Source organism: Tachypleus tridentatus, chromosome 8 (genome assembly GCF_004210375.1).
Source record: "Tachypleus tridentatus isolate NWPU-2018 chromosome 8, ASM421037v1, whole genome shotgun sequence".
Lineage (NCBI taxonomy): Eukaryota > Metazoa > Arthropoda > Merostomata > Xiphosura > Limulidae > Tachypleus > Tachypleus tridentatus.
Genome location: NC_134832.1, coordinates 49,789,503 through 49,814,757, shown reverse-complemented (window position 1 = coordinate 49,814,757; position 25,255 = coordinate 49,789,503). Strand labels below are relative to the sequence as shown.

The 25,255-nt window shown below is 34.9% G+C and overlaps 2 protein-coding genes across 2 annotated transcripts in view; both read left to right on the top strand.

The window, feature by feature from the left end:
* Window positions 1–21,003, top strand: part of LOC143222378 (uncharacterized) — a 49,062-nt gene extending 28,059 nt beyond the window's left edge. Inside the window, exons 2-3 of the mRNA XM_076448834.1 lie at window positions 18,958–19,096; window positions 20,737–21,003. Coding sequence (XP_076304949.1) covers window positions 18,968–19,096; window positions 20,737–21,003 — 396 coding nt within the window. The 5' untranslated portion in view covers window positions 18,958–18,967. The remainder of the gene's footprint in view (window positions 1–18,957; window positions 19,097–20,736) is intronic.
* A 22-nt stretch (window positions 21,004–21,025) lies between these two features.
* Window positions 21,026–21,865, top strand: LOC143223905 (uncharacterized). The gene is made up of 2 exons (XM_076452379.1): window positions 21,026–21,097; window positions 21,281–21,865. The coding sequence occupies exons 1-2, from the start codon at window positions 21,026–21,028 to the stop codon at window positions 21,863–21,865; spliced, it is 657 nt and encodes a 218-aa protein (XP_076308494.1).
* Window positions 21,866–25,255: the final 3,390 nt, after the last annotated feature.

Below are 25,255 nucleotides of genomic sequence, written 5' to 3'. Positions count from 1 at the left end.
TCTAGACTGTACTCACCACTTCTGGATTGTATGCTGTTTTTCGGCTGTGTGTACTCCAGTTACAGACTGTGTGTTGTCCGGTTTCATGCTGTATATTCTCCAGTTGTGGATTGTATTCTATCCGATCTCAGGCTGTGTACTGTCCACTTACGGATTGTATATTATCTTCATATCATGTTGTGTATTCTACAATTCCAGATTATGTGTTATCTGTTTTCTGAGTATATGCTATTCACAAATGTTGCTCGTTTTCAAAATCTGCGTTATGCACTTCAGTTCTGTGCATTTTGCACTTCAGTTCTGTGTATTATTCTCTAGTTTTCATAGCATAATACCTTTTTCTGGACTGCTTATTTAGGACTAGTTAGTATCTGTTTCCAGACTATTTATTACTCTTTGCTACCTGTTTCAGGACAATTTATTAAGTGTTTCCGGATTGTTTCTTATCTGCTTCAGGACTATTTGTTATCTATTTATAAACTATTTATGAAAACAAGAATAAATTTACTTTAAATTATATGATAAAAATATTTTTCAAATTTTGAGAACATTATTTATAGGATTAGAAATATTTAACTTTACATCAAACACAAGATAAAGCGTTGCTACTGGTTACAGAATGTTAATTAATAATTAGATGACATGTTCCATCACCTTAATTTCAGTTAGCATTCGAGTATCCTCGAGCCACGTTTCTAGAGGTCACATAACATTACTGTGTGTTCTGTATACGTCATATTTAACTGTTAACCACGGGAGTCTCTCGCTTGTCATAAAGTAAGAATAATACCACGAGAAAGTCATTTCACTAAACATTGTCACGGAACAATTACTGTCACCCAGCTTCTCACGCGGGTTAGTCAAATTAAAGAAAAAACTACTTTACAAATGACTGTAAGGACGCAACTCGTGTTGAAACTGATGTAGTCTTTCCTGTCTCAAACGGTACAAAAAATACTTTTTTGTTAAGCGTAAAACTACACGAAGCTATCAATGCTGTGCCCACGAGTTTCGAAACCCGGATTTTATCGTTATAAGTCTTACAGACCTACTGGGGGAAGACGTGGGGGGTGAAAGCAGGAAATTATTAAAAAGCTGTTGAAGTAATCGATATTTCTAGTTAAACCTAAATATCGTGACATTTTCGGAAGTGAGAGTTATTGAAGTTACTAACAACACGCATCGCCACACCTGATCACCAGCTTAATTCATCGGATCGCCTCGATTTTCCTATACGCTTAATCCTACAGCTTTCCATCTACGTAGCCTAACGAAGGTGACTCGTTTTTTTTACCCACGACTTTGTTCTGTTTCTTTCTCTCTCTCTAGTGATGGAGATTTTTCTTAACGACAGTGGTCGCCATTACGATACATAAAGCATCTCTGATCATTAACGAAAATACAATTAAAATATGCTTAGGTTCATTGATGAAAGCCAAACTGTAATATGTCTCAGACGTCTCTCTCAGTGTTCGTTCACACCATAATTTTATGTGTTTTGAAAGATAGGTAAAGGTGTTAATGTTGTAATTATATCAAGGTTTAAAAAAATCTAATAACGCATACAAAAAACTGCTAAATGTTTAGGGAAACAGATTTTTATTGTTAACAATGATAAAAGTGTGTTCCAAACGTTCAGGTGTTAAACGTTTGTCGGTGATACACTAGCGATCTAAACATTCAGGTGTTAATGTTTAACACCAAGTAATAAAAGGGTGGTATAAACATTTAAGTGTTAAACATCTATCGGTGGTAAATTGGTGATCTAAACATTCAGGTGTTAAACTTTTATCGGTGATAAGCTGGTGGTCTAAACGTTAATGTGTTAAACATCTGTCGCTGATAAAAAGATGGTCTAAACGTTCAAGTGCTAATGTTTAACACCAAGTAATAAAAGGGCGGTATAAATTCTTGATGACGAGAAACCCCCTTGAAATAAAAATGTATCTCAGAACGGCTGGTATGGGTATTAACACTTTTATTGATAAGGAGAGAACAACGTTTTGACCTTGCGAGGTCATCTTCAGGTTAAGAAAGAGAGAGTTTGCAACTGACCGTTGCCGGACACATGTCTTAGGGACGAGAGTATAAACGGGTACCGGATTGTAGGGGGCGTTGCAGGTGTATGTTAGGTTATTAATTAGTATAGGTATAAAGGTGTTCCTTAACATTACATTAATTTTGGTTTTAGTTGTTGTATAAGTAGGACTTCTTTGATTTTGTGTTTGTTTATATTCGTTTCCCTACTTAATATCTGGGTGTTTTCTATGGTTATGTTGTGTTTATTTGATTTTCAGTGTTCAAAAACGTGTGAAGGTGTTTTTGTGAATATAGTTTCCATTTTTCTGCGTGTTTCTCCAATATAAGTCGTGGCAGTTGTTCCATTGTAGTTTATAAATTATGTTGGTGTTGTGTTTGTCAGTGTAGTTTTTACACAATATGAACTTTAGTTTTGTATCTAGTTTTTGAATACATTTGGTGATTACTGAAATGTTGTGTTTTGTTATAAGTTTTTTTTCCAAATGTTGGATATTTTTTTGTTGATGTAGAGAACATATGGTATGTAGTAGTGTGAGGTTCTGTAGTTTGTTGTATCTTGGGATTTATTGTTGTTTGTTTATTGTTGGTCTAGGTTTGTGTGTATAATTTTCCACTGTTTTTGGAGGAAATTTATTGATGTTGATGAAGTGTTGTATGGGTGATTTTTCTGTGGATTTCTGTTTTGAATTGTGTATCAGTTCTAGTAATCTTGATGTTAAGAAATGCTATTTGGTTAGTTTTGTCCTGTTTACAGGTGATCTTAATGTTGGGGTGTATCGAGTTAACGTGATTGAAAAACTAAGTTTGTGTTCTGTAGATGTGAATCCAGCAATTGTATCATCAACATACCTGTATCAGTATAGTGTTGGGTGTAAGGCTGAATTGATCGCTGGAGATTCAGTCTGTGTTATAAAAACGTTGGTTAGAACTGGTGACACGGGATTCTCTTTACTTAGTCAATTTATTTGTAGGTAGTTTTGGTTATTGAACATGAAGTTAGTTTTGGTGGTAGTGAATTCTATCAGGGTTGCTAATTGGTTGCTGGAGATGTGTATCAATGGGTTGGGGTCTTGGATATAAAGTTCTAAAGCTATCTTGCAGGCTTCAGTTGTTGGGTCTTCTGTGAAGAGGGAGATTACATCAAAACTGACCATTAAGACTTTATGATTTAGTTGATTAAGAATAGATTTAAAGTTAAAAGTCTTTGAAAAAGGAACTCGGCTGATGTTACATATTTAGAAAACACGCTATATATTTACGGAGGTTGTAGTTAAATGATTCGTAGGTCGATATTATGGGTCGTAGTGAACAATAAGGTTTGTGAGTTTTGGGGGTGCCGTATATTGGTGGTGTGCATGAATCGGTATTTCATAGGTCACAATAAAGGTTTTCTCATATTGTGCTGGTATTTCTCACTTTTTGTTTAATTGGTTTTCATGTGTTTTTGTTGGATTTGTGTGTATTAGTTTAGGTGTTAAACATCTGTCGGTGATAAACTGGTAATCTAAATATTCAGGTGTCAGTGTTTAACACCGAGTAATAAACTGGTAGTCTAAACGTTCACGTGTTAAACATCTGTCGGTGATCAACTGGGGATTTAACTGTTTAGGGGCTAGTATTTGACACTAAGCAATAAACTGGTGGTCTAAACGTTCAGGTGTTAAACATCTGTCGGTGTAAAACTGGGGTCTAAACTTTCATATGTCAAATATTTGTTGCTGATAAACTGGTGGTTTAAGCGTTCAGGTTAAAAAACATCCGTTGCTGATAAATTGGTGGTTTAAGCGTTCAGGTTAAAAAACATCCGTTGCTGATAAATTGGTGGTTTAAGCGTTCAGGTTAAAAAACATCCGTTGCTGATAAACGCGTGGCCTAAAAATTGAGGTGTTAAAACTTGTCGCTGATAAGCGGATGGTCTGAGCGTTCAGCTTTCAAAATTTGTCAATGTAACAAATATAATGTAACAGTTTTTTGGTTTTTATTCGTTCAAAATGTGCATAAAACACAGCGGTAAATGAAATTACATTTAGTCTTTGATTAAAAACGTTCTATGGTTAAACAAAATATAAAAGTTTATTGAAATATATAAAAAACGGTTACACGCGATCTCTTAATATAAAACTTCGATAGTCTGTCTTTTGCTGTGCTGTGACCAAGTGTATATAAAATGTATAGACTCTTCTTGGAGCAATAATCACAAACATTCGGGTGCTGTACGTCTGTCGACACCAGGTCTTTAATTCACGCCAGAGCAACAACACATGCACCAACATGATTAATGTCGGTAAATTACAATGTATGACTACTAAATCTCATGCTCAAATTCTTACATCTAAATTAGCCCAATTACTTCGTATGTAAAAGTTTGAAACCCTCCCTCTCTATTTGATGGGTCTCTAGAGAGAAGTTCCGGTCATCATTTCGCTAAAACTTTCGATTATTCTGACAAGTTTACGCTTTAGCGATAACCACGTTTCCGAGAAAGACAGTTGGGACATTTCTAAGGAAAGCACTTCGGTATCAGATGTGGAAATAACCTACTAAATTTTACGTTAAGCATTAGCTGAACGGTATTTTGTTGCTTTTTTAAAAAATATATTAAGTTAGTTTCAATAAAATTGATAAGTAAAATCAGTAGCTTCCGATGGGTAAGTATAATCAGTGGTACCTCATGGGTAAGTATAATCAATGGTACCTGATGGGCAAGTCTAATCAGTGGTACCTCATGGGTAAGTCTATTCAGTGGTACGTCTTAAGTAAATATAATCAATGGTACCTCAAGGGTAAGTCTAATCAGTAGCTTCAGATGGATAAGTATAATCAGTGGTACCTCATGGGTAAGTCTGATCAGTGGTACGTCCTGGATAAGTAAAGATCAGTGGTACCGCCTAGAATAATAAAATTAATGGTACGTCCTTGATGAATATATTCAGAGGTTTTCTCAGGGTAAGCAAAATCAGTGGTAAGCCCTGGGTAACTAAAAATTAGTGGTAAATCCTGGGTGAGTAACAAATCAGTGGTACCTTTTATATAAGTGAACGCAATGACACATCCTGGATAAATAAACTCACTGGTTCTACGTGGGTAAATGAAATGAGCTAATCATTTATTATGGAAATCTGTTAACAACCTAACAGGAAGTTAATCAGTACAACATTAGTGTATTTGTACAATATTACTGTATTTGTAAAGTTAATCAGTACAACATTAGTGTATTTGTACAATATTACTGTATTTGTAAAGTTAATCAGTACAACATTAGTGTATTTGTACAATATTACTGTATTTGTAAAGTTAATCAATACAACATTAGTGTATTTGTACAATATTACTGTATTTGTAAAGTTAATCAGTACAATATTAGTGTATTTGTACAATATTACTGTATTTGTAAAGTTAATCAGTACAATATTAGTGTATTTGTAAAGTTGATAAGTGTACAGTATTACCGTACTTGTAAAGTTGATAAGTACAATATTACTATATTTGTAAAGTTGATCAATACAATATTACCGTACTTGTAAAGTTGATCAGTATACAGTATTACCGTACTTGTAAAGTTGATCAGTATACAGTATTACCGTACTTGTAAAGTTGATCAGTATACAGTATTACCGTACTTCTAAAGTTGATCAGTATACAGTATTATTGTACTTGTAAAGTTGATCAGTATACAGTATTACCGTACTTGTAAAGTTGATCAGTATACAGTATTACCGTACTTGTAAAGTTTATCAGTATACAGTATTACCGTACTTGTAAAGACATTATTTAAGTACACTCTTCTGATACATTAATCACCAAGTAATTTCTTTTTTTTCTGTTACGACTGAGAAATACAGTGCGATACAACCAATGAAAGTGTGATAGCTAATACATAGTAATACATACTGCCACCTAGTATTACATAATAATACATTGTAATACATACTGCCACCTAGTAATACATAATAATACATAGTAATACATAATAATACATAGTAATACACAATAATACATAGTAATACATACTAATGACAGTATTAGAGGGTGAGATCAAGAGTTTCTAACACTTGGAACACTCCATATTATAGCAGTGTTAGAGGGTGATATCAAGGGTTTCTGACACTTGGAACACTCCATATTATAGCAGTGTTAGAGGGTGATATCAAGAGTTTCTAACACTTGGAACACTCCATATTATAGCAGTGTTAGAGGGTGATATCAAGAGTTTCTGACACTTGGAACACTCCATATTATAGCAGTGTTAGAGGGTGAGATCAAGAGTTTCTGACACTTTGAACACTCCATATTATAGCAGTGTTAGAGGGTGATATCAAGAGTTTCTGACACTTGAACACTCCATATTATAGCAGTGTTAGAGGGTGATATCAAGAGTTTCTGACACTTGGAACACTCCATATTATAGCAGTGTTAGAGGGTGATATCAAGAGTTTCTGACACTTGAACAATCCATATTATAGCAGTGTTAGAGGGTGATATCAAGAGTTTCTGACACTTGGAACACTCCATATTATAGCAGTGTTAGAGGGTGATATCAAGAGTTTCTGACACTTGGAACACTCCATATTATAGCAGTGTTAGAGGGTGATATCAAGAGTTTCTGATACTTGGAACACTCCATATTATAGCAGTGTTAGAGGGTGATATCAAGAGTTTCTGACACTTGGAACACTCCATATTATAGCAGTGTTAGAGGGTGATATCAAGAGTTTCTGACACTTGGAACACTCCATATTATAGCAGTGTTAGAGGGTGATATCAAGAGTTTCTGACACTTGGAACACTCCATATTATAGCAGTGTTAGAGGGTGATATCAAGAGTTTCTGACACTTGGAACACTCCATATTATAGCAGTGTTAGAGGGTGATATCAAGAGTTTCTGACACTTGGAACACTCCATATTATAGCAGTGTTAGAGGGTGATATCAAGAGTTTCTGACACTTGGAACACTCCATATTATAGCAGTGTTAGAGGGTGATATCAAGAGTTTCTGACACTTGGAACACTCCATATTATAGCAGTGTTAGAGGGTGAGATCAAGAGTTTCTGACACTTGGAACACTCCATATTATAGCAGTGTTAGAGGGTGATATCAAGAGTTTCTGATACTTGGAACACTCCATATTATAGCAGTGTTAGAGGGTGATATCAAGAGTTTCTGACACTTGGAACACTCCATATTATAGCAGTGTTAGAGGGTGAGATCAAGAGTTTCTGACACTTGGAACACTCCATATTATAGCAGTGTTAGAGGGTGATATCAAGAGTTTCTGACACTTGGAACACTCCATATTATAGCAGTGTTACAGGGTGATATCAAGAGTTTCTGACACTTGGAACACTCCATATTATAGCAGTGTTAGAGGGTGATATCAAGAGTTTCTCATATTTGGAACACTCCATATTATAGCAGTGTTAGAGGGTGATATCAAGAGTTTCTGACACTTGGAACACTCCATATTATAGCAGTGTTAGAGGGTGAGATCAAGAGTTTCTGACACTTGGAACACTCCATATTATAGCAGTGTTAGAGGGTGATATCAAGAGTTTCTGATACTTGGAACACTCCATATTATAGCAGTGTTAGAGGGTGATATCAAGAGTTTCTCATATTTGGAACACTCCATATTATAGCAGTGTTAGAGGGTGATATCAAGAGTTTCTAACACTTGGAACACTCCATATTATAGCAGTGTTAGAGGGTGAGATCAAGAGTTTCTGACACTTGGAACACTCCATATTATAGCAGTGTTAGAGGGTGATATCAAGAGTTTCTGATACTTGGAACACTCCATATTATAGCAGTGTTAGAGGGTGATATCAAGAGTTTCTGACACTTGGAACACTCCATATTATAGCAGTGTTAGAGGGTGAGATCAAGAGTTTCTGACACTTGGAACACTCCATATTATAGCAGTGTTAGAGGGTGATATCAAGAGTTTCTCATATTTGGAACAGTTTCTTCTCGTACAGAACATACAAGTCATAACAACGTTTCTAGACTTTACTATGTTTCTTATGGTATAGAACACATAGTTAGCAACGTTCCTAGACTTTACTATATTTCTTCTATTATGGAACATACACAGAAGCCTTACTTTTTATGATGCTATTTTGAAGCTTATTGTGGAATTCTTACGATTGGAACGAGTTATTGCTGAGCTCCTTGATAAATAATTTAAACCAAAACTCGTAAGATCGCTTTAATATAGCCAAGAGTAACAACAAGATACTAATAACAAGTAATAACAATATACTAATAACAAGTAATAACAAGATACTAATAACAAGTAATAACAAGATACTAATAACAAGTAATAACAAGATACTGTGTTAGTTTGAAATGAAACTCGCTTACATTTTGACACTTTAATTCTATTATTAACCAAACAGAAGACATCGTTTTATATCCATTATTAGGCAAACAGAAAACATTGAAATTATCAACAGGAACACTAAACATTCTAAACAGCCACACTTTGCACATATAGCATGGCATAAATCAAACAACAAATCTGAGATACGATAGAGAAATGGGTGTATGTGAATCAAATCAAGCCAATTGGATTAGACTAATTTCATGTAAACACGCTGTAAACATGAGTTGAAAGTAATTGTGAATTATACTTATTTCATGTAAACATGCTGTAAACATGAGTTCAAAGTAATTTGAATTATACTTATTTCATGTAAACATGCTGTAAACATGAGTTCAAAGTAATTGTGAATTAGACTTATTTCATGTAAACATGGTGTAAACATGAGTTGAAAGTAATTGTGAATTATACTTATTTCATGTAAACATGCTGTAAACATGAGTTGAAAGTAATTTTGAATTATACTTATTTCATGTAAACATGCTGTAAACATGAGTTGAAAGTAAATGTGAATAAACACAGAGTGAATTAGGCTAATGTTATACAAACGTGTTTCAAAATTGAGTTCGGATTAATCGTAAATAAATACGAATAAACACTAGGTTAGAGTAGTTTTACACAAAAGTTGTAAAACAGTTACTGTCTCGGTATCACGGTCCTCCTTACCTAGATTCACCTTTTTCCAAGCTCCACCATTTTTCTACCTCTCAGCTGCATAGTTAAAAAGAATCTTTCATATTTCTCGAGGTTGAATTATCAATGATACAACCATAACCACTTGGATTTCTTGTTGGATCTGAACTATTTATCACAAAGGGTTAATAATCACAACGAATTAGCTTTTTAATCAAAGCTAATTACGAACTGTCCTGTGGCTGGAGTAACTTTAACATTATACTGTTTAATAACTTCTGCTAAATATCTGAGAAACGTTGACTTTTTGAAAAGTTACTGATATACCAAAATATTTATCCATTTGCAAACTGTGGGCCTTTTCTTTAATGCCCACTGAAACCTGTCAAATCACAATGTAACCAATAATTATTAAAATAGACACTCCTTCTCGTATAAATGGTGCTATAAAAATATAATACAGGTCACGAAATTAGTTCAGGTTGGTCTTACACGCTTTATGTAATGTTATAATTTTCCTCTGATACGCAGCAGTGACACACTGATCCAAACACTGGATTTGGAGTGTGTGGGAGCAGAAGGTTTGTGATCCAAACATTGGATTTGGAGTGTGTGGGAGCAGAAGGTTCGTTGAAACTGTGAATCAAACTTATCTATTGATTTCCTTGTTCCTGTTGGTTTAAGAAACTTCTTAGTTATGTATGGCCCGTGAAAGACGCACCATGTTCAACTCCTTGCTTCCCTATTGGTTGTTCGAAACGCTCACAACTACGTGCAAACGTAACCAATACAAAATGACGTCAGAAATAAATTATGATAACAGCGTAGCATTTTGTAATAAAAGGTATAGAACATTTCGTCAATAGCCCATAATCTTGCAACTTCTAAAAGAGAAACGAACGAAGACATACTTGGAGACTCGATAAGTGAAACTGATTCAAAGGTGAGCCTCGATACTTTACATACTAGCTAGAGCATAGGGAGTTAGTTGTTCCTGTAAGAAACACAGTTTCCATGTTCGATTTAACCGAGATAAAACTATCTCGTGTTTTATGTCACATGTAGCCTCACTTCTTCACTTATTATATTACGTAATTAATAACCTAAGTAGCTCACCATGGTAACAATTATAAATATATTTAAACAAACGTTTCGGAATCTTTAAGTTGTATCGTCAGTGATTTACACAAAGCGAAGCTTAAACCGATTACAACTTTAAGACTTTTCATTTTAAGTGTTTCTTGAGACAATATTTGTGAAATAAGTGTAAGATTTGTCTATAAACTATACCACACCGTAACATTATCAACTATACTGTTAAAGTTCAGTATAAATGTTGTAACTGAAAACAGGTTTATTATTTTGGTAGTATTATAAATATGTATAGAAATATACTTGTAATATCGAATGATTCTCTTTCATAGTAGTGAGATGCTAACGTGGACTTGAATACGGTTGGCATTTTCAGTTACACAGCAAACTTATTTCTTGAGTAAAATACTCATTAGAATCACATACTTATAATAGTGTGGTTTATATCCTTTATATTGGGAAATATCGAACCTTGTTGCGTATCATTAGGTTGCTGTTAGGCTAAACAAAATGGTTGAAAAATACATTAACATCCAAAATAGTGATGCAGAAAGACAAGTGGACATTAAAAACAGTTCCTACGTATGAAAAACTTACTTTCAAAGAAGGAGTGGTGATTACAAAAGTGTTTCATGTTTCATAAATCATTCTAGCCCCCATAAATTATGTTTATTCGGCGCCTTGATCGTGAAAGTGGGTTTTCTCGAGGTGTTCCTGTTTCCCCCCACAACAAATTCTGAGGCTTTTGGATTTACAGATCCTTATCCTCTCGTATGTTTTTTTTTTTTTGGGGGGGGGCGTCAATATTTAAACTCTCGCAGACAACCACGAACCTTTGCCACTAACCTACAGTATACTGATAATCTGGTATACTTAAAATTTTTTCGCTTTAGCTATTAATCATTAGCTCATCAAAATTTAACATCATGAGTAGAGCGAAGAGAAGGTCCCATCTGAGCGCCCTTGATGGCTTTGCGTTTCTTTCTGAGGCGCAAAGTGTTAAATCGGAATACCTGCCACGAATTTCATTTGATTTAAAGTCATTCTAACCCCCAGAAACCTGTTTGTTTGTTTGTTTTTGGATCTCGCGCAAACCTACTCGAGGGCTATCTGCGCTAACCGTCCCTAATTTAGCAGTGTAAGGCTAGAGGAAAGGCAGCTAGTCCTCACCACCCACAGCCAACTCTTGGGCTAATCTTTTACTAACGAATAGTGAGATTGACCGTCACATTATAAAACCCCTACGGCTGAAAGGACGAGCATGTTTGGTGCGACGAGGATTTGAACCCGCGACCTTCACATTACGAGTCGAACGCCTTAACCCACCTGGCCATGGCGAGCCCCAGAAACCTGTAAAAAAAATAACTTTACGAAGAACAACCTGGCCCCAAAATGAAGTTCAAGCTTAGAAGATCAATCTAGCCCCAAAAAACTGATGGTTGTAAAAGTGTAGCAGGACAATCTAATTACAAATGAAGGCTGGCGGTTATAAGAGAAGAAAATGGCTACAATCCACACGTGGACACCATTATTCCTTTGGACAGTAACTCTAATATTAAATATGTCTCATGAAATATTATAAAAAAAAGTTTCTCTTACGAAAGTCACCGTACAGCTAACACCATTAAGGTACATACAACCATATGTTAGCCAACTTCACTGTCTCTAATTTCTCTCTTCTTGTTTTAATCATTCTGTGTTGCTAAGCACAAATCTACACCATAAGCTAGCTGTTCTGTGCCCATCATAAGGATTAAACCTAGAATTCTAGCCTTATAATCTTTATATTGTAGCTATGAGTCACTGGAAGACTTGTCTTTGATTTCTATTATTGTTTTTCTTGTTGTAGAGCCCAGGAAAAGCGTTTTATTTTGAAACGTTTTCCTCGTGGTATAGTGTCTTAGTACATTCACAATTAATTTTATAACTTATTTTGTATAGCATAGTGTCTTAGTACATTCACAATTAATTTTATAACATATTTTGTATAGCATAGTGTCTTAGTACATTCACAATTAATTTTATAACTTATTTTGTATAGCATAGTGTCTTAGTACATTCACAATTAATTTTATAACATATTTTGTATAGCATAGTGTCTTAGTACATTCACAATTAATTTTATAACTTATTTTGTATAGCATAGTGTCTTAGTACATTCACAATTAATTTTATAACTTATTTTGTATAGCATAGTGTCTTAGTACATTCACAATTAATTTTATAACTTATTTTGTATAGCATAGTGTCTTAGTACATTCACAATTAATTTTATAACTTATTTTGTATAGTATAGTGTCTTAGTACATTCACAATTAATTTTATAACTTATTTTTTATAGTATAGTATAGTGTCTTAGCACATTCACAATTAATTTTATAACTTATTTTTTATAGTATAGTATAGTGTCTTAGCACATTCACAATTAATTTTATAACTTATTTTTTATAGTATAGCATAGTGTCTTAGTACATTCACAATTAATTTTATAACTTATTTTGTATAGTATAGTGTCTTAGTATATTCACAGTTAATATTATAACTTATTTTAAGTCAATAGGTTCAGTTATCTATGTCAAGCTACAGCCTGCATATTAATCCAGTGAACGGGGTTCACTATAAATAATAATAAAACAAGTACAGGTTTGTTTTATCTGCTTTAATGAACGTTTTCCTGTTGTTATTTGCTTGACTGTTTTATTTTTAAGCTTTAATTGGTTAGGTGTGTTTTTGTTTCTTTAAATCTTTTATAAAATTTTTAGCTGAAAAGATCGAACATCAAAAATAATTGAAGAGAGAGGATATACAGAATAAGAATCACATTTATTAATGGTAAAAAGGATATTGGAAATAAGGTTTAAAATTGAGAAGCATTCATACAAAACAGCATGCTGTAAGAATAAGGCATTCAACAAAAACACAAAGTAATTCGAAATACTGATTGACCAATGTCTAAGTTTATTTTATATTCGCTAAACGACTTTAAACCTTAATAATTAAGGATCTCATGTCTTAAGCTTTAATAGACTCTCCAGATTTGGTTTATTTTTTAATCATTCCGCGAAAAGATCCGAGTTAATCAAACTTTCTTTTCATCCAAACTTTTAATCCCTCGAGACATTAGAAAAGTAAAGAGTCACAACATGAACCTACTTTTCCATAAGGTAACATTATTTTATAAGTTAGCCAACTTTTAAACTACTGTTTGTTTGTTTATTAGATTTCGCGCAAAGCTATTCGAGGACTATCTGTCGCTAATTTTGAAGCGATAGACTAGAGGAAAGATAGTTACTACTACCTACTATCACCTCTTGGATTACTTTTAAGAACAAATGGTTGGATTGACTGTTGCATTTATAACGCCCTCACGGCTGAAAAAGTGAATACGTTCAGTGACGAGATTCGAACGTGCAAATTGTGAGTCGAGTGCACATGTCAAGTCTCTAAACTCTAGAAATACAGTTTTGGGTTTCGATACAACTGGTGTAGGTTTAAGATACTAGGGCATCTCTGACAGAAACAAAGAAATATTTATATATAATAACAACAGTGTTTTGTCTATCGTTTTTTTAAATGTATATTAACATACATTTTATCGATATACACACTTTATATTATTGATTACAAAAATTGCTTAATAAAAACTGTGTGTGTTTTCTTATAGCAAAGCCACATCGAGCTCTCTATTGAGCCCACTGACGGGAATCGAACCCCCTGATTTTGCGTTGTAAATCCGTAGACATACCGCTGTACTAGCGGGGAGCCAATAAAAACTCAAAATATAATTTTAAAACACAAGAAACTTATAGTAAGAGTTTCGTTTTTCCGTCATCGGGTTTCGAGCCACGAACATCCGGAATAATAACGTGAACACACTAACCGTCACATTACACCCAACTCGAGTTTCAGCTGTTGTTTCTGTATAGTAGTGACAGACAGAATATGTTCTGGTTCAAAGGTCATTGTACTGACGTCATTGTTAGTCATTCTTTGCTCTTCTCTGAAGCCAATCAACTGAGTGTGGGTCTGAGGGTCCGTTATGAGCGACCCTAAGTTTATGGGACATATCCGAGAAGGGTATAGCATCTATTCGTGCAATGGAGTGACTGGTATGTTTTGTTGTCTTGAACGTGTAACTAAATGTGTTGTCTTGATGAAGCTATAACTAAATGGTATAAAATCTGGCATTTTCTTACTGAACATTGGTCCTATAAATTATACACTTAGCCTTATTTTCGATTTTTTTTTATCCACGTCTTTAACTTCGCATTATAAATATACTCCATAATGACATCTGAAATACTGTATAAAGAGACAAACAATTTTTGAAGACATTTATATAGACATACATTTTGTCCAATGTGATGGCACACTCCCTTTTTACCACATGACAGACACATGTTCTTTCGTTGTGTTACGTGCTTAAGAAGAGCTAGATATGAGATAATGGATTTTGCAGCATTCTGTGGAAGTAAAATCCGTGTAAATTATCTTGTTCACTGTTCACAGGAAGGTTCATACTTTATCAACAATGAACCACTTTTACCCTCACGAAGAAACTGTTTTACTTTTATCACTGTCGCTGATGGTTGAATAGCCTAACAACGTGTATCTCTTGTTGAAATCATGCTTCCTTTACCTAAAACTTTCTAATAGTACAAAAATATATTTCTCTGAAACCCTGAGGTTTCGTAGTTGCATATTTTTAATTGCAAAATAAAAGAGCTACATTTCAGAAAATTATGTAACGAGATCTCCCCCCCCCACTGAGGAATCCCTTTGGGCACCATTTGCACTTTAACAATTACATGATATGAAAATATATAAAATTTAGAAATATTAAGTTACGTATGACACTACTTCAGATTATTAGTTATATATCTGTAATGTAAATTTCAGATGTATTAATAACAACTGTATATCATAATACACTGGATTATAATAATAAAAACAAAAGATCTGAATACATGAAGTTCCTGTATTGGTAATCAGAGAGCTAATCAGTACTAGACATTTTACGCTTATGTTCGTGCATTAACAAAACACAGATTTCGAACACTTTCTTTCGAAGATTTTAAACAAAAATTTTCAAATGATTCTAATATATCAAATGGTTCATAAAATTTTTAGGTTTCAAATAATATTGACTGTTATTCATGTTGTTGTTTTGAATTAAGCATAAAGCTACACATCGGGCTATCTGTACTCTGCCCACAACGGGTATCGAAACCCGGATTTTAGCGTTGTAAGTCCGCAGACATACCGCTGAGCCACTGAGGGACTACTGTCATTCAAACACCAAAGAAACGCATGTTTTAGCGAGCGGAATTTCTGATATGCTGTTTGGTTTCAGCACAATGCGAAACCCGGCATGGTCAGGTGGGATAAGGAGTTCGACTCCTAATCTGAGGATCGCGGGTTCGAATCCCCGTCCCACCAAATGTGCTTGCCTTGTCAGCCGTGAGGGCATTATAATGTTACGGTCAGTCCCACTATTCGTTAAAAAAAGAGTAGCCCAAGAATTGGCGGTGGGTGGTGATGACTAGCTGTCTTCCCTCTAGTCTTACACTACTAAATTAGGGACGGCTAGCGCAGATAGCGGTCGTGTAGCTTTGCGCGGAATTAAAAACAAACCGAACCAAGAAATATTGTTACTGATCCATTAACGACAAAAAACGAGTTCCTAGGTGTATTAGTGATTGAAAAGCGTTCGCTTAACGTCTTAAAAGTTTGCTAATTTGATTTGTCTATAAAAAATAAAACTGTACTTCCGTATTGGGATTATAATTCTACAGAAAACATTATTCGTATATTAAGAATTTGACTTAAAACTAAAAGTTTACTGATAAAACATTCGTATAAAAATACATATTAAACAGCGAAACACAGAAACAAATTTTGAGAGGCTTGTAAGTAAACTGCTTAATGTTCGACAAAGTCTTATTAAATTCAAGTAATCCCCTGTCACAAACTCCGATGTCACATAAGAATACTGGGCATGATTATCATCTGTGGTTAATACTTATCAAAACAAGATAAAGCTAGTGGTATAGTGATGAGTCTAAAGACTTATAACTCCAAAATACTTTGTGGGCTCAGCACAGATAGCCCATTGTGTAATTTTGGGTTTAACTAAAAAAAAAAAAAAGCCGTGAAATTTCAGGAAGTGGTTTTTAAAACATAAAGTCCTATATTACCTGTAATAAATCTCTTTACCCCATACACGCCTATCAGTAACATGTAACAACTCTCATCTTATTCAACCCTAGTAATGGACGGTCTATGTAAGCTGCCCATTTTGTTCAATATCTGTCATAGTTGAAAGGCCAGCTTCGTATCTAGTTAGCAGGTTGAGTGTTTCCGAGAAAGAACGACAATATATAGGATTATTCATATGGGGTTGAATTCCCTCAAACCACTCTTAACAAGTGGAAAACCGAATGGCAAACAGAGTTTAATATTTCTCCTTAGGATCTTAAGTTGTGTGTCTCCTATTTATTTGTTTATTGATGAGCACTAATCCATACAATGTACTACTGTGCTTTACCTACCGCAGGTGCAGAAGCGCAATTTTTTAGTGTGACTTAGACTCACAGCTGAGCCACCGGGACAAGGGGAGGAATGTGTCCACTAAATAATTCAAAATAATATATTAATATAATAATTGTGAAATAGTATTCACTAGAATGAAATACTCACGTTTCTCTTCAGGATTCTAAAGTCCCCTAGTGATTCAAAGAGTTCTCAATGCACCATTCAAACCTCAACATATTGTTCATTTAGTAAGTGAGAATTGGTTTTGTTTTTTGATTGCTTTTTGAATTTCGTGCAAAGCTACACTAGGGCTATCTGTGCTAGCCATCCCTAAGTTAGCAGTGTAAGACTAGAGGGAAAGCAGCTAGTCATCACCACCCACCGCCAACTCTTGGGCCACTCTTTTACCAACGAATAGTGGGATTGACCGTAACATTATAACGCCCCCACGGCTGAAAGGGCGAGCATGTTTGGTGCAACGGAGATTCGAACCCGCGACCATCAGATTACGAGACTAACGCTTTAACCCACCTGGCCATCCTGGGCTTTTTTATATGGCTCTTTAGGAAGCAGAATTGTAGAGCTACAGAGAAAAAGTTGGTGAAAACTTCAAATTTAAACAATATTACAGAGGTACACACCCTTAGTTTGAAGTGTCAAATTTAAACAATATTACACAGGTACACACCCTTTGTTTGAAGTTTCAAATTTAAACAATATTACAGAGGTACACACCCTTAGTTTGAAGTTTCAAATTTAAACAATATTACACAGGTACACACCCTTAGTTTGAAGTTTCGAATTTAAACAATATTACAGAGGTACACACCCTTAGTTTGAAGTTTCAAATTTAAACGATATTACACAGGTACACACCCTTAGTTTGAAGTTTCAAATTTAAACAATATTACAGAGGTACACACCCTTAGTTTGAAGTTTCAAATTTAAACAATATTACACAGGTACACACTCTTTGTTTGAAGTTTCAAATTTAAACAATATTACACAGGTATACACCCTTAGTTTGAACTTTCAAATTTAAACAATATTACACAGGTATACACCCTTAGTTTGAAGTTTGAAATTTAAACAATATTACACAGGTACACACCCTCAGAATTCCTTTTGTAAGTGTGTGAAGCTTCAGGTCTCTAGGTTATTTTCTCTTGAAGGTATATTAGTCACAGACACAGACAGAATGTTATTATATTATTATTAATTACACTTACTAAAAACGTCCACAACCCCATATAAAATTAGTTTGTGACAAATAAATGTAACGTTCTAAGATAAATTGTTCCTTACAGTAAGTATTCTGAAATATCTAGAACAGTTTACGAATCGCACCTATACTCAATTATAATTAAATTAAATTAAACGACGTATTTCAATACTAGCTAGAGTATCCATTCCAATACTAGCTAGAGTATCCATTCCAATACTAGCTAAAGTATCCGTCTTAATACTAGCTAGAGTATCCGTCCCAATACTAGTTGGAGTATCCGTCCTCTGGACGGAAATTATGTAAGTTCATGATTAATGAAAAGTTATTATGGGACATGAATAGTTGCTTCCCTTATATGTAACTGTAAAAAAAAAAAACCTATAAAATTTGCAAAACACAAAATGTGAAACTGCAAATTTCTATGTATCTCCGCATGCATCCATTAAACATGCATGCTACATTTGGTGAAGGGCCATGAAGAGAGGGAGAAGTAGTGATATAAGTGAAAATGTGTACCTGATGAGCCTGCTTACCTGTTTTGGTGAAGATCTACCTACACCTTGCAAAGTAGTGACACGAACTTACAACAGACAGTACTTTTATTTTTATACAGATTCTATTTTGACTCGTAAATAATTACTGCTCTCCAATAGACGTTGTTTGAAGACTTCTACGTGTTGTAAATAAAGTATTTTTGTATAACAAACGACGTGTTACCTTTAAAAAAAACACAAGATAATATTAATAATATTATGTGTTTGTGTTGTTTTCTATTGAAAAGCACGGAAATCAAACGTTGCAAATCTATAAATGTACCACTGAACCCATCTAGGAACAAAAATATCACGTTTCTGTGGGTTACATTTGATGGAAGCCCCATAAATCCCAAGTTTTATTACCCAGCAACTCCTTTGTTGATTCATAACTTACTGTTTTGTTTTAAGAAAACAAAAGAATAATAATATTTTCTAGGGTAACGTGTCAAATCTTCTTTCTTCTCTTTGTGTTGTTATAAAGACTCTTACATTTCTCATGTTATTCCTTTGGATAGGGTGCTCGATATGAAAATAAGTGGGACATCTTCGTCTCCGAGCACTTCCGCTCTTCTGTTATTGTTGTTTTTGGCGTTGACACCAGAAGTCGCCAAACCCAGTCAAACTACAACAACAACGGAAACTGTCCAATTTGAGGTAAGTTAGTGCAATTTCTAGTTCTACGAACGTGATTTAAATAACAGCGAGTGAAATATTAGTTCTAAAACTTCCACACTGCCGTAACCATCTAAAAAATTACAATTATTAATCCATGTACAATCACTTAGACGAAACGACGGATTACTAAATGCATGAACAAAGATGTCTTTAATAGGATAACAATTTTCTTTGTATTTGTCATCAAAAAAAAATTATAAAAGCATTGGACAGTTCAATTGTAGTACCAATTTTCAATCTCTGTATTAGAGACTTTGTCCTTACGTCCATAAGATAGCTATAATTATTATTTGATATAACGCTAAAAAAAAAGGCCTAGCTTGGCCAGGTGGTTAAGGCAATCAACCAGTAATCTGAAGGCCACAGGCTCCAATCCACGTCACACCAAACATGCTTGCCCTCCCAGCCGTGGGGGCGTTATAATGTGACGGTAAATCCCACTATTCGTTGGTAAAAAAGTAGCCCAAGAGTTGGCGGTGGGTGGTGAAGACTAGCTGCCTTCCCTCTAGTCTTACACAGCTAAATTAGGGACGACTAGCGCAGATAGCCATCGTGTAGCTTTGCGCGAAATTAAAAAAAAACACAACTTAAATGACAAGCCGTTCCTAATTTAGCAGAGTAAGACTAAAAGGAAGGCAGTTAGTCATCAGCACTCACCGCCAACTCTTGAGCTACTCTTTTCACCAACGAGTAGTAGGATTGGCCTTTCAGCTGAAAGAACAAGCATGTTTGGTGGAACTAGGATTCAAACCCGCTACCCTCAGATTGCAAGTCGAGCGCCCTGACCACTTGGTTATGCCGGGACATCATTAGCGTAATAGGTAGTTTGAAACCAGTAATTCGAAGTTTAAGGTTCCATCCAGACAGTTCCTTCAGAGGCCTGGCATGGCCCAGCGCGTTAAGGCGTGCGCTTCGTAATCTGAGGGTCGCGGGTTCGCGCCAAACATGCTCGCCCTCCCAGCCGTGGGGGCGTTATAATGTGACGGTCAATCCCACTATTCGTTGGTAAAAAAGTAGCCCAAGAGTTGGCGGTGGGTGGTGATGACTAGCTGCCTTCCCTCTAGTCTTACACTGCTAAATTAGGGACGGCTAGCACAGATAGCCCTCGAGTAGCTTTGTGCGAAATTCCACAACAAACAAACAAGTTCCTTCAGTATCCGCTCACACAAAAAGTACAGATGGAATTAATGAACAGAAGAAAAGGGAAGGCAGCCAATCAGAAACACTAAAATATTGACTTCCATTCTTATAACGCATTCACACATTAAAGTGCGACAAGTATTTATGGTATTTTATAGACTTAATCCTGACTTTCCATCTCCAAAATCCAGATTTCTATCGAAGGCCAATCCGACCCTAAACAAATTATCCCATCAGATTCTGCTATTTCTTTGTTCAGGATTTTTTCTTTATTACCTTTGTACTAACAATACACATAATACACTTCAAAACAAGTACTGTGTTCAGGTTTCGATTTTTCCACGCTAGAAAATAGAATATACTTTTCACTGGCTACGATTTAAATAAACTAAAAAGTTATGTAAAGAATAAAATAAAAAGACGGTAAAATATGTATTTTTAAAGATTAGCATTATAAATTTTACCATTTATTTTCACAGGCAAATGCTGATTATGGAGATAAAAGTCTTGTACCTATCAGTCAATCATCTTCTCTGAAGGATGTAAAAGAAATTTATAAACGTTCAAGCACTTTTTTCGGCTTAAGAGGAAAAAGACAGGATTTTGATGAAAAAAGAGAAAGTCCGTTTTTTGGCTTAAGAGGAAAAAAAGAAGATTTTGACGAGAAAAGAACAAGTCCGTTTTTTGGCTTAAGAGGAAAAAAGAAGATTTTGATGAAAAAAGAGAAAGTCCGTTTTTTGGCTTAAGAGGAAAAAAAGAGAGATTTTGATGAAAGGAAAAAAAGAAGATTTTGACGAGAAAAGAGGAAAAAAAGACAGGATTTTGATGAAAAAAGAGAAAGTCCATTTTTTGGCTTAAGAGGAAAAAAAGAAGATTTTGACGAGAAAAGAACAAGTCCGTTTTTTGGCTTAAGAGGAAAAAGACAGGATTTTGATGAAAAAAGAGAAAGTCCATTTTTTGGCTTAAGAGGAAAAAAACAGAATTTTGATGAAAAAAGAGACAGTCCATTTTTTGGCTTAAGAGGAGGAAAAGAAGGATTTTGATGAAAAAAGAGAAAGTCCATTTTTTGGCTTAAGAGGAAAAAAACAGAATTTTGATGAAAAAAGAGACAGTCCATTTTTTGGCTTAAGAGGAAAAAGACAGGATTTTGATGAAAAAAGAGACAGTCCATTTTTTGGCTTAAGAGGAAAAAAACAAAATTTTGATGAAAAAAGAGACAGTCCATTTTTCGGCTTAAGAGGAAAAAAAGAGGATTTTGATGGCAAAAGAGAAGGTCCATTTTTTGGCTTAAGAGGAAAGAGACAGGATTTTGATGAAAAAAGAGACAGTCCATTTTTCGGCTTAAGAGGAAAAAAACAAAATTTTGATGAAAAAAGAGACAGTCCATTTTTTGGCTTAAGAGGAAAAAAACAAAATTTTGATGAAAAAAGAGACAGTCCATTTTTTGGCTTAAGAGGAAAAAAACAAAATTTTGATGAAAAAAGAGACAGTCCATTTTTTGGCTTAAGAGGAAAAAAACAAAATTTTGATGAAAAAAGAGACAGTCCATTTTGGCTTAAGAGGAAAAACAGGATTTTGATGAAAAAGAGACAGTCCATTTTGGCTTAAGAGGAAAAAAACAGACAGATGAAAAAGAGACAGTCCATTTTGATTTTGATGAAAAAAGAGACAGTCCATTTTTCGGCTTAAGAGAAAAAAAACAAAATTTTGATGAAAAAAGAGACAGTCCATTTTTCGGCTTAAGAGGAAAAAAAAACAAAATTTTGATGAAAAAGAGACAGTCCATTTTTTGGCTTAAGAGGAAAGAGACAAGATTTTGATGAAAAAAGAGACAGTCCATTTTTCGGCTTAAGAGGAAAAAAACAAAATTTTGATGAAAAAAGAGACAGTCCATTTTTTGGCTTAAGAGGAAAAAGACAGGATTTTGATGAAAAAAGAGACAGTCCATTTTTTGGCTTAAGAGGAAAAGACAGGATTTTGATGAAAAAAGAGACAGTCCATTTTTCGGCTTAAGAGGAAAAAAAGAGGATTTTGATGACAAAAGAGACAGTCCATTTTTTGGCTTAAGAGGAAAAAGACAGGATTTTGATGAAAAAAGAGCAAGTTCGTCTTTCGTCTTAAGAAAAAAGAGGATTTTGATGAAAAAAAGGCAAGTTCGTCTTCCAGCCTCAGAGATAAAAATCAATATGTTGACAAATCGAGATTGGTTTTCGGCATAAGAATCAAAAAAGAGAATTTTGATGAAAAAAAAGTAAATTCATCTTCCGGCCTCAGCGCGTCCTTATTTATACTTATTGTATGTTTTATTTACCATATTTCTAGAATTGGAGAATCAAATGCTGATTACCACCATACCTGAGGTAGTGTATCGGGTTAATAAGAGAAACAGTCGTTGTTGTTTTTTTTATTTAAATATGTTTACAAGTTTACCTTCTCTGTGAGTTATGTGATATTTTTTTTAATTCGTTAAGTGTTTTTTTTCAGTTAAATTACATTAATTCTTTCTAAGCAAGTCCTTTTAAGCCTTGCATATTTCCTGGTTTCCAAAATGATATTAATAGTTACACAATTAATAGAGTTAAAAGCTACAAAGTCTGATAACGGTGGCGCTTATCTTGTATATAAATATGTATATATATCTCTGTCAAAAATTGTTCAATGTACCGTTACTACGGTCGAACAATAAAACCTTCATTATAGAATAATGCGGACGAGTAACAGTTGTAATAATATACACACTTGTTCGTAAGCCTTGTGTTATGCACGTTACCTATTAGTATGTACTATCATACATACGGATGGCATGGCCAAGCGTGTTAAGACGTGCGACTCGTAATCTAAGGGTCGTGGGTTCGCATCCCCGTCGCGCCAAACATGCTCGACTTTTCCGCCAGTGGGGGCGTTATAATGTGACGGTCAATCCCACTATTCGTTGGTAAAAGAGTTGGCGATGGGTGGTGATAACTAGCTGTCTTCCCTCTAGTCTTATACTGCTAAATTAGGGACGGCAATCACAGATCGCTCTCGAGTAGCTTTGTGCGAATTTCAAAAACGAACAAACAAACATATTTCTCAAATGATTATTAATATCTTCACTACACCTTGTGGTCAAATGAAGCGTTATTAAAGCAGATAATAGAGTTTCGATCTTCATAGGTCATCTTCAGGTTAATCGTTTGTTAACCTAAAAGCTTTAATACCCGTACCAGCCAACTTGAGATATATTTTTACCTCAACAAACCCAGTTTCTAGCGGTACAGGTATGCCGCTGTGCCACTGGTGGACAAATAGGATGGTTTACATTCCAGAAGATCTTGGGTTTTCAATATATTCTAATCTACAGGTGCGTTTGTTCTTAAGGAAGATTTTAGGACCGCGAGTAATCTTTAAGATATTCAATAACGAAACGTTTAGTTTGTTTTGAATTTCGCGCAAAGCTACACAAGGACTATCTGCGCTAGCCGTCCCTAATTTAGCAGTGTAAGACTAGAGAAAAGACAGCTAGTTATCATCACCCACCGCCAACTCTTGGGCCACTCTTTTATCAAGGTATAGTGGGATTGACCGCGACTTTATAACGCCCCACGGCTAAAAGGGCGAACATGTTTGGTGCGACGGGGATTGGAACCCGCGACCCTCAGATTACGAGTCGAACGCCTTAACCCACCTGGCCATGCCGGGGCCTAACAAGAAATTGAAAATTCCCATCAATTTTATTTTATTAAATTAAAGTTTACCTAATCTATATGTTTATATAGACATTGTTGTCATAAATACATAATGTTCTCTTTACACCATCGGTATTGAAATCCGTATTTTAAGGGTATAAGTTTGCAGACTTATCGTTGGTCCATAAGAAATTAATAAATTTAAGTAAAGAAATTTAAACCTCAGCATCTTAAGCATTCTGTCAGTTTAAGTAAAGAAGTTTAAGGTCGAACATGCAATTAATCTGAAACTTTAAACACAGACAAGAAAACTATAGAATGAAACAAAAGGTTTTAAACTTGTGAATAAATTGTAACACCTCAGAGGTGTACGAGTCAGATACAAGAAAATAGGTTTCTCTGAGATGCACATTAGAAGATTATTTATTTCTTTGTTTCATTTCGTGCCAAACCACTCGAGGGTTATCTGCACTAGCTACTCTTAATTTTAAAGTGATAAAATAGTAGGAAAGCAGATAGTAAGCACCACCTACCGTCAACCTTTGGGTTTCGTTTTCACCAACAAATAACGAGAATGACCTTGCATTATAGTGGATAAAAGGGCCATCGTGTTTAGAAACTATTGAAATGGATGATAGAATTCAACAGGGAGAAGACTGACTGTTGGAAACACCAACAGGGAGAAGACTGAATGTTGGAAACACCAACAGGGAGAACACTGACTGTTGGAAACACCAACAGGGAGAAGATTGACTGTTGGAAACACCAACAGAGAGAAGACTGACTGTTGGAAACACCACTGATGTTCGATGAGTTGGACATATTCCAGTTACAATGAAGGATTCCGCACCAGGCATTACAAAGCTGGGATATTATACATCAAATACGCCTACTATCAAGTGGATATTAGCATTTTGGCAACGAAGCTAAAAGCTACGGGAGTCTTGGACATTTTATTATGATGGATATTGACTGTATTAGACATCAGGCGCTGTCAGTTAGATTTGATTAATAGAAACCTAAAATTATGAAATCTGCTCTGGTTTCCTACTAGGATCCCTGTTAAGTCCCGTCCTCATCAGTATTTACACGGTTGGTTTGGTCAATGCAGTTAAATCCTATTCTCTTGAATGTTTACACAGCTGATTTGGTTAATGCAATGGAAAGTAGTGTATTTTCGCTGTATATATATATATATATATATATCTGTGTTAATGATATAGAAGTTAGGAACATCTCTCACTCTTCAATGGGAACGGTAGCAAATCTTCAATGCAAGAAGCCACCAACAAAATAAACCTCTGACAGTGGACTATAAGTAACAAAATGC

What these genes read in the sequence shown, in the direction of transcription:
- LOC143223905 (XM_076452379.1), top strand. Translation starts at nt 21,026, where the DNA reads ATGAAAGGAAAAAAAGAAGATTTTGACGAGAAAAGAGGAAAAAAAGAC. An exon ending in TTTTGATGAAAAAAGAGAAA is followed by an intron (nt 21,098 to 21,280) that starts GTCCATTTTTTG and finishes TTGGCTTAAGAG; the next exon opens with GAGGAAAAGAAGGATTTTGA.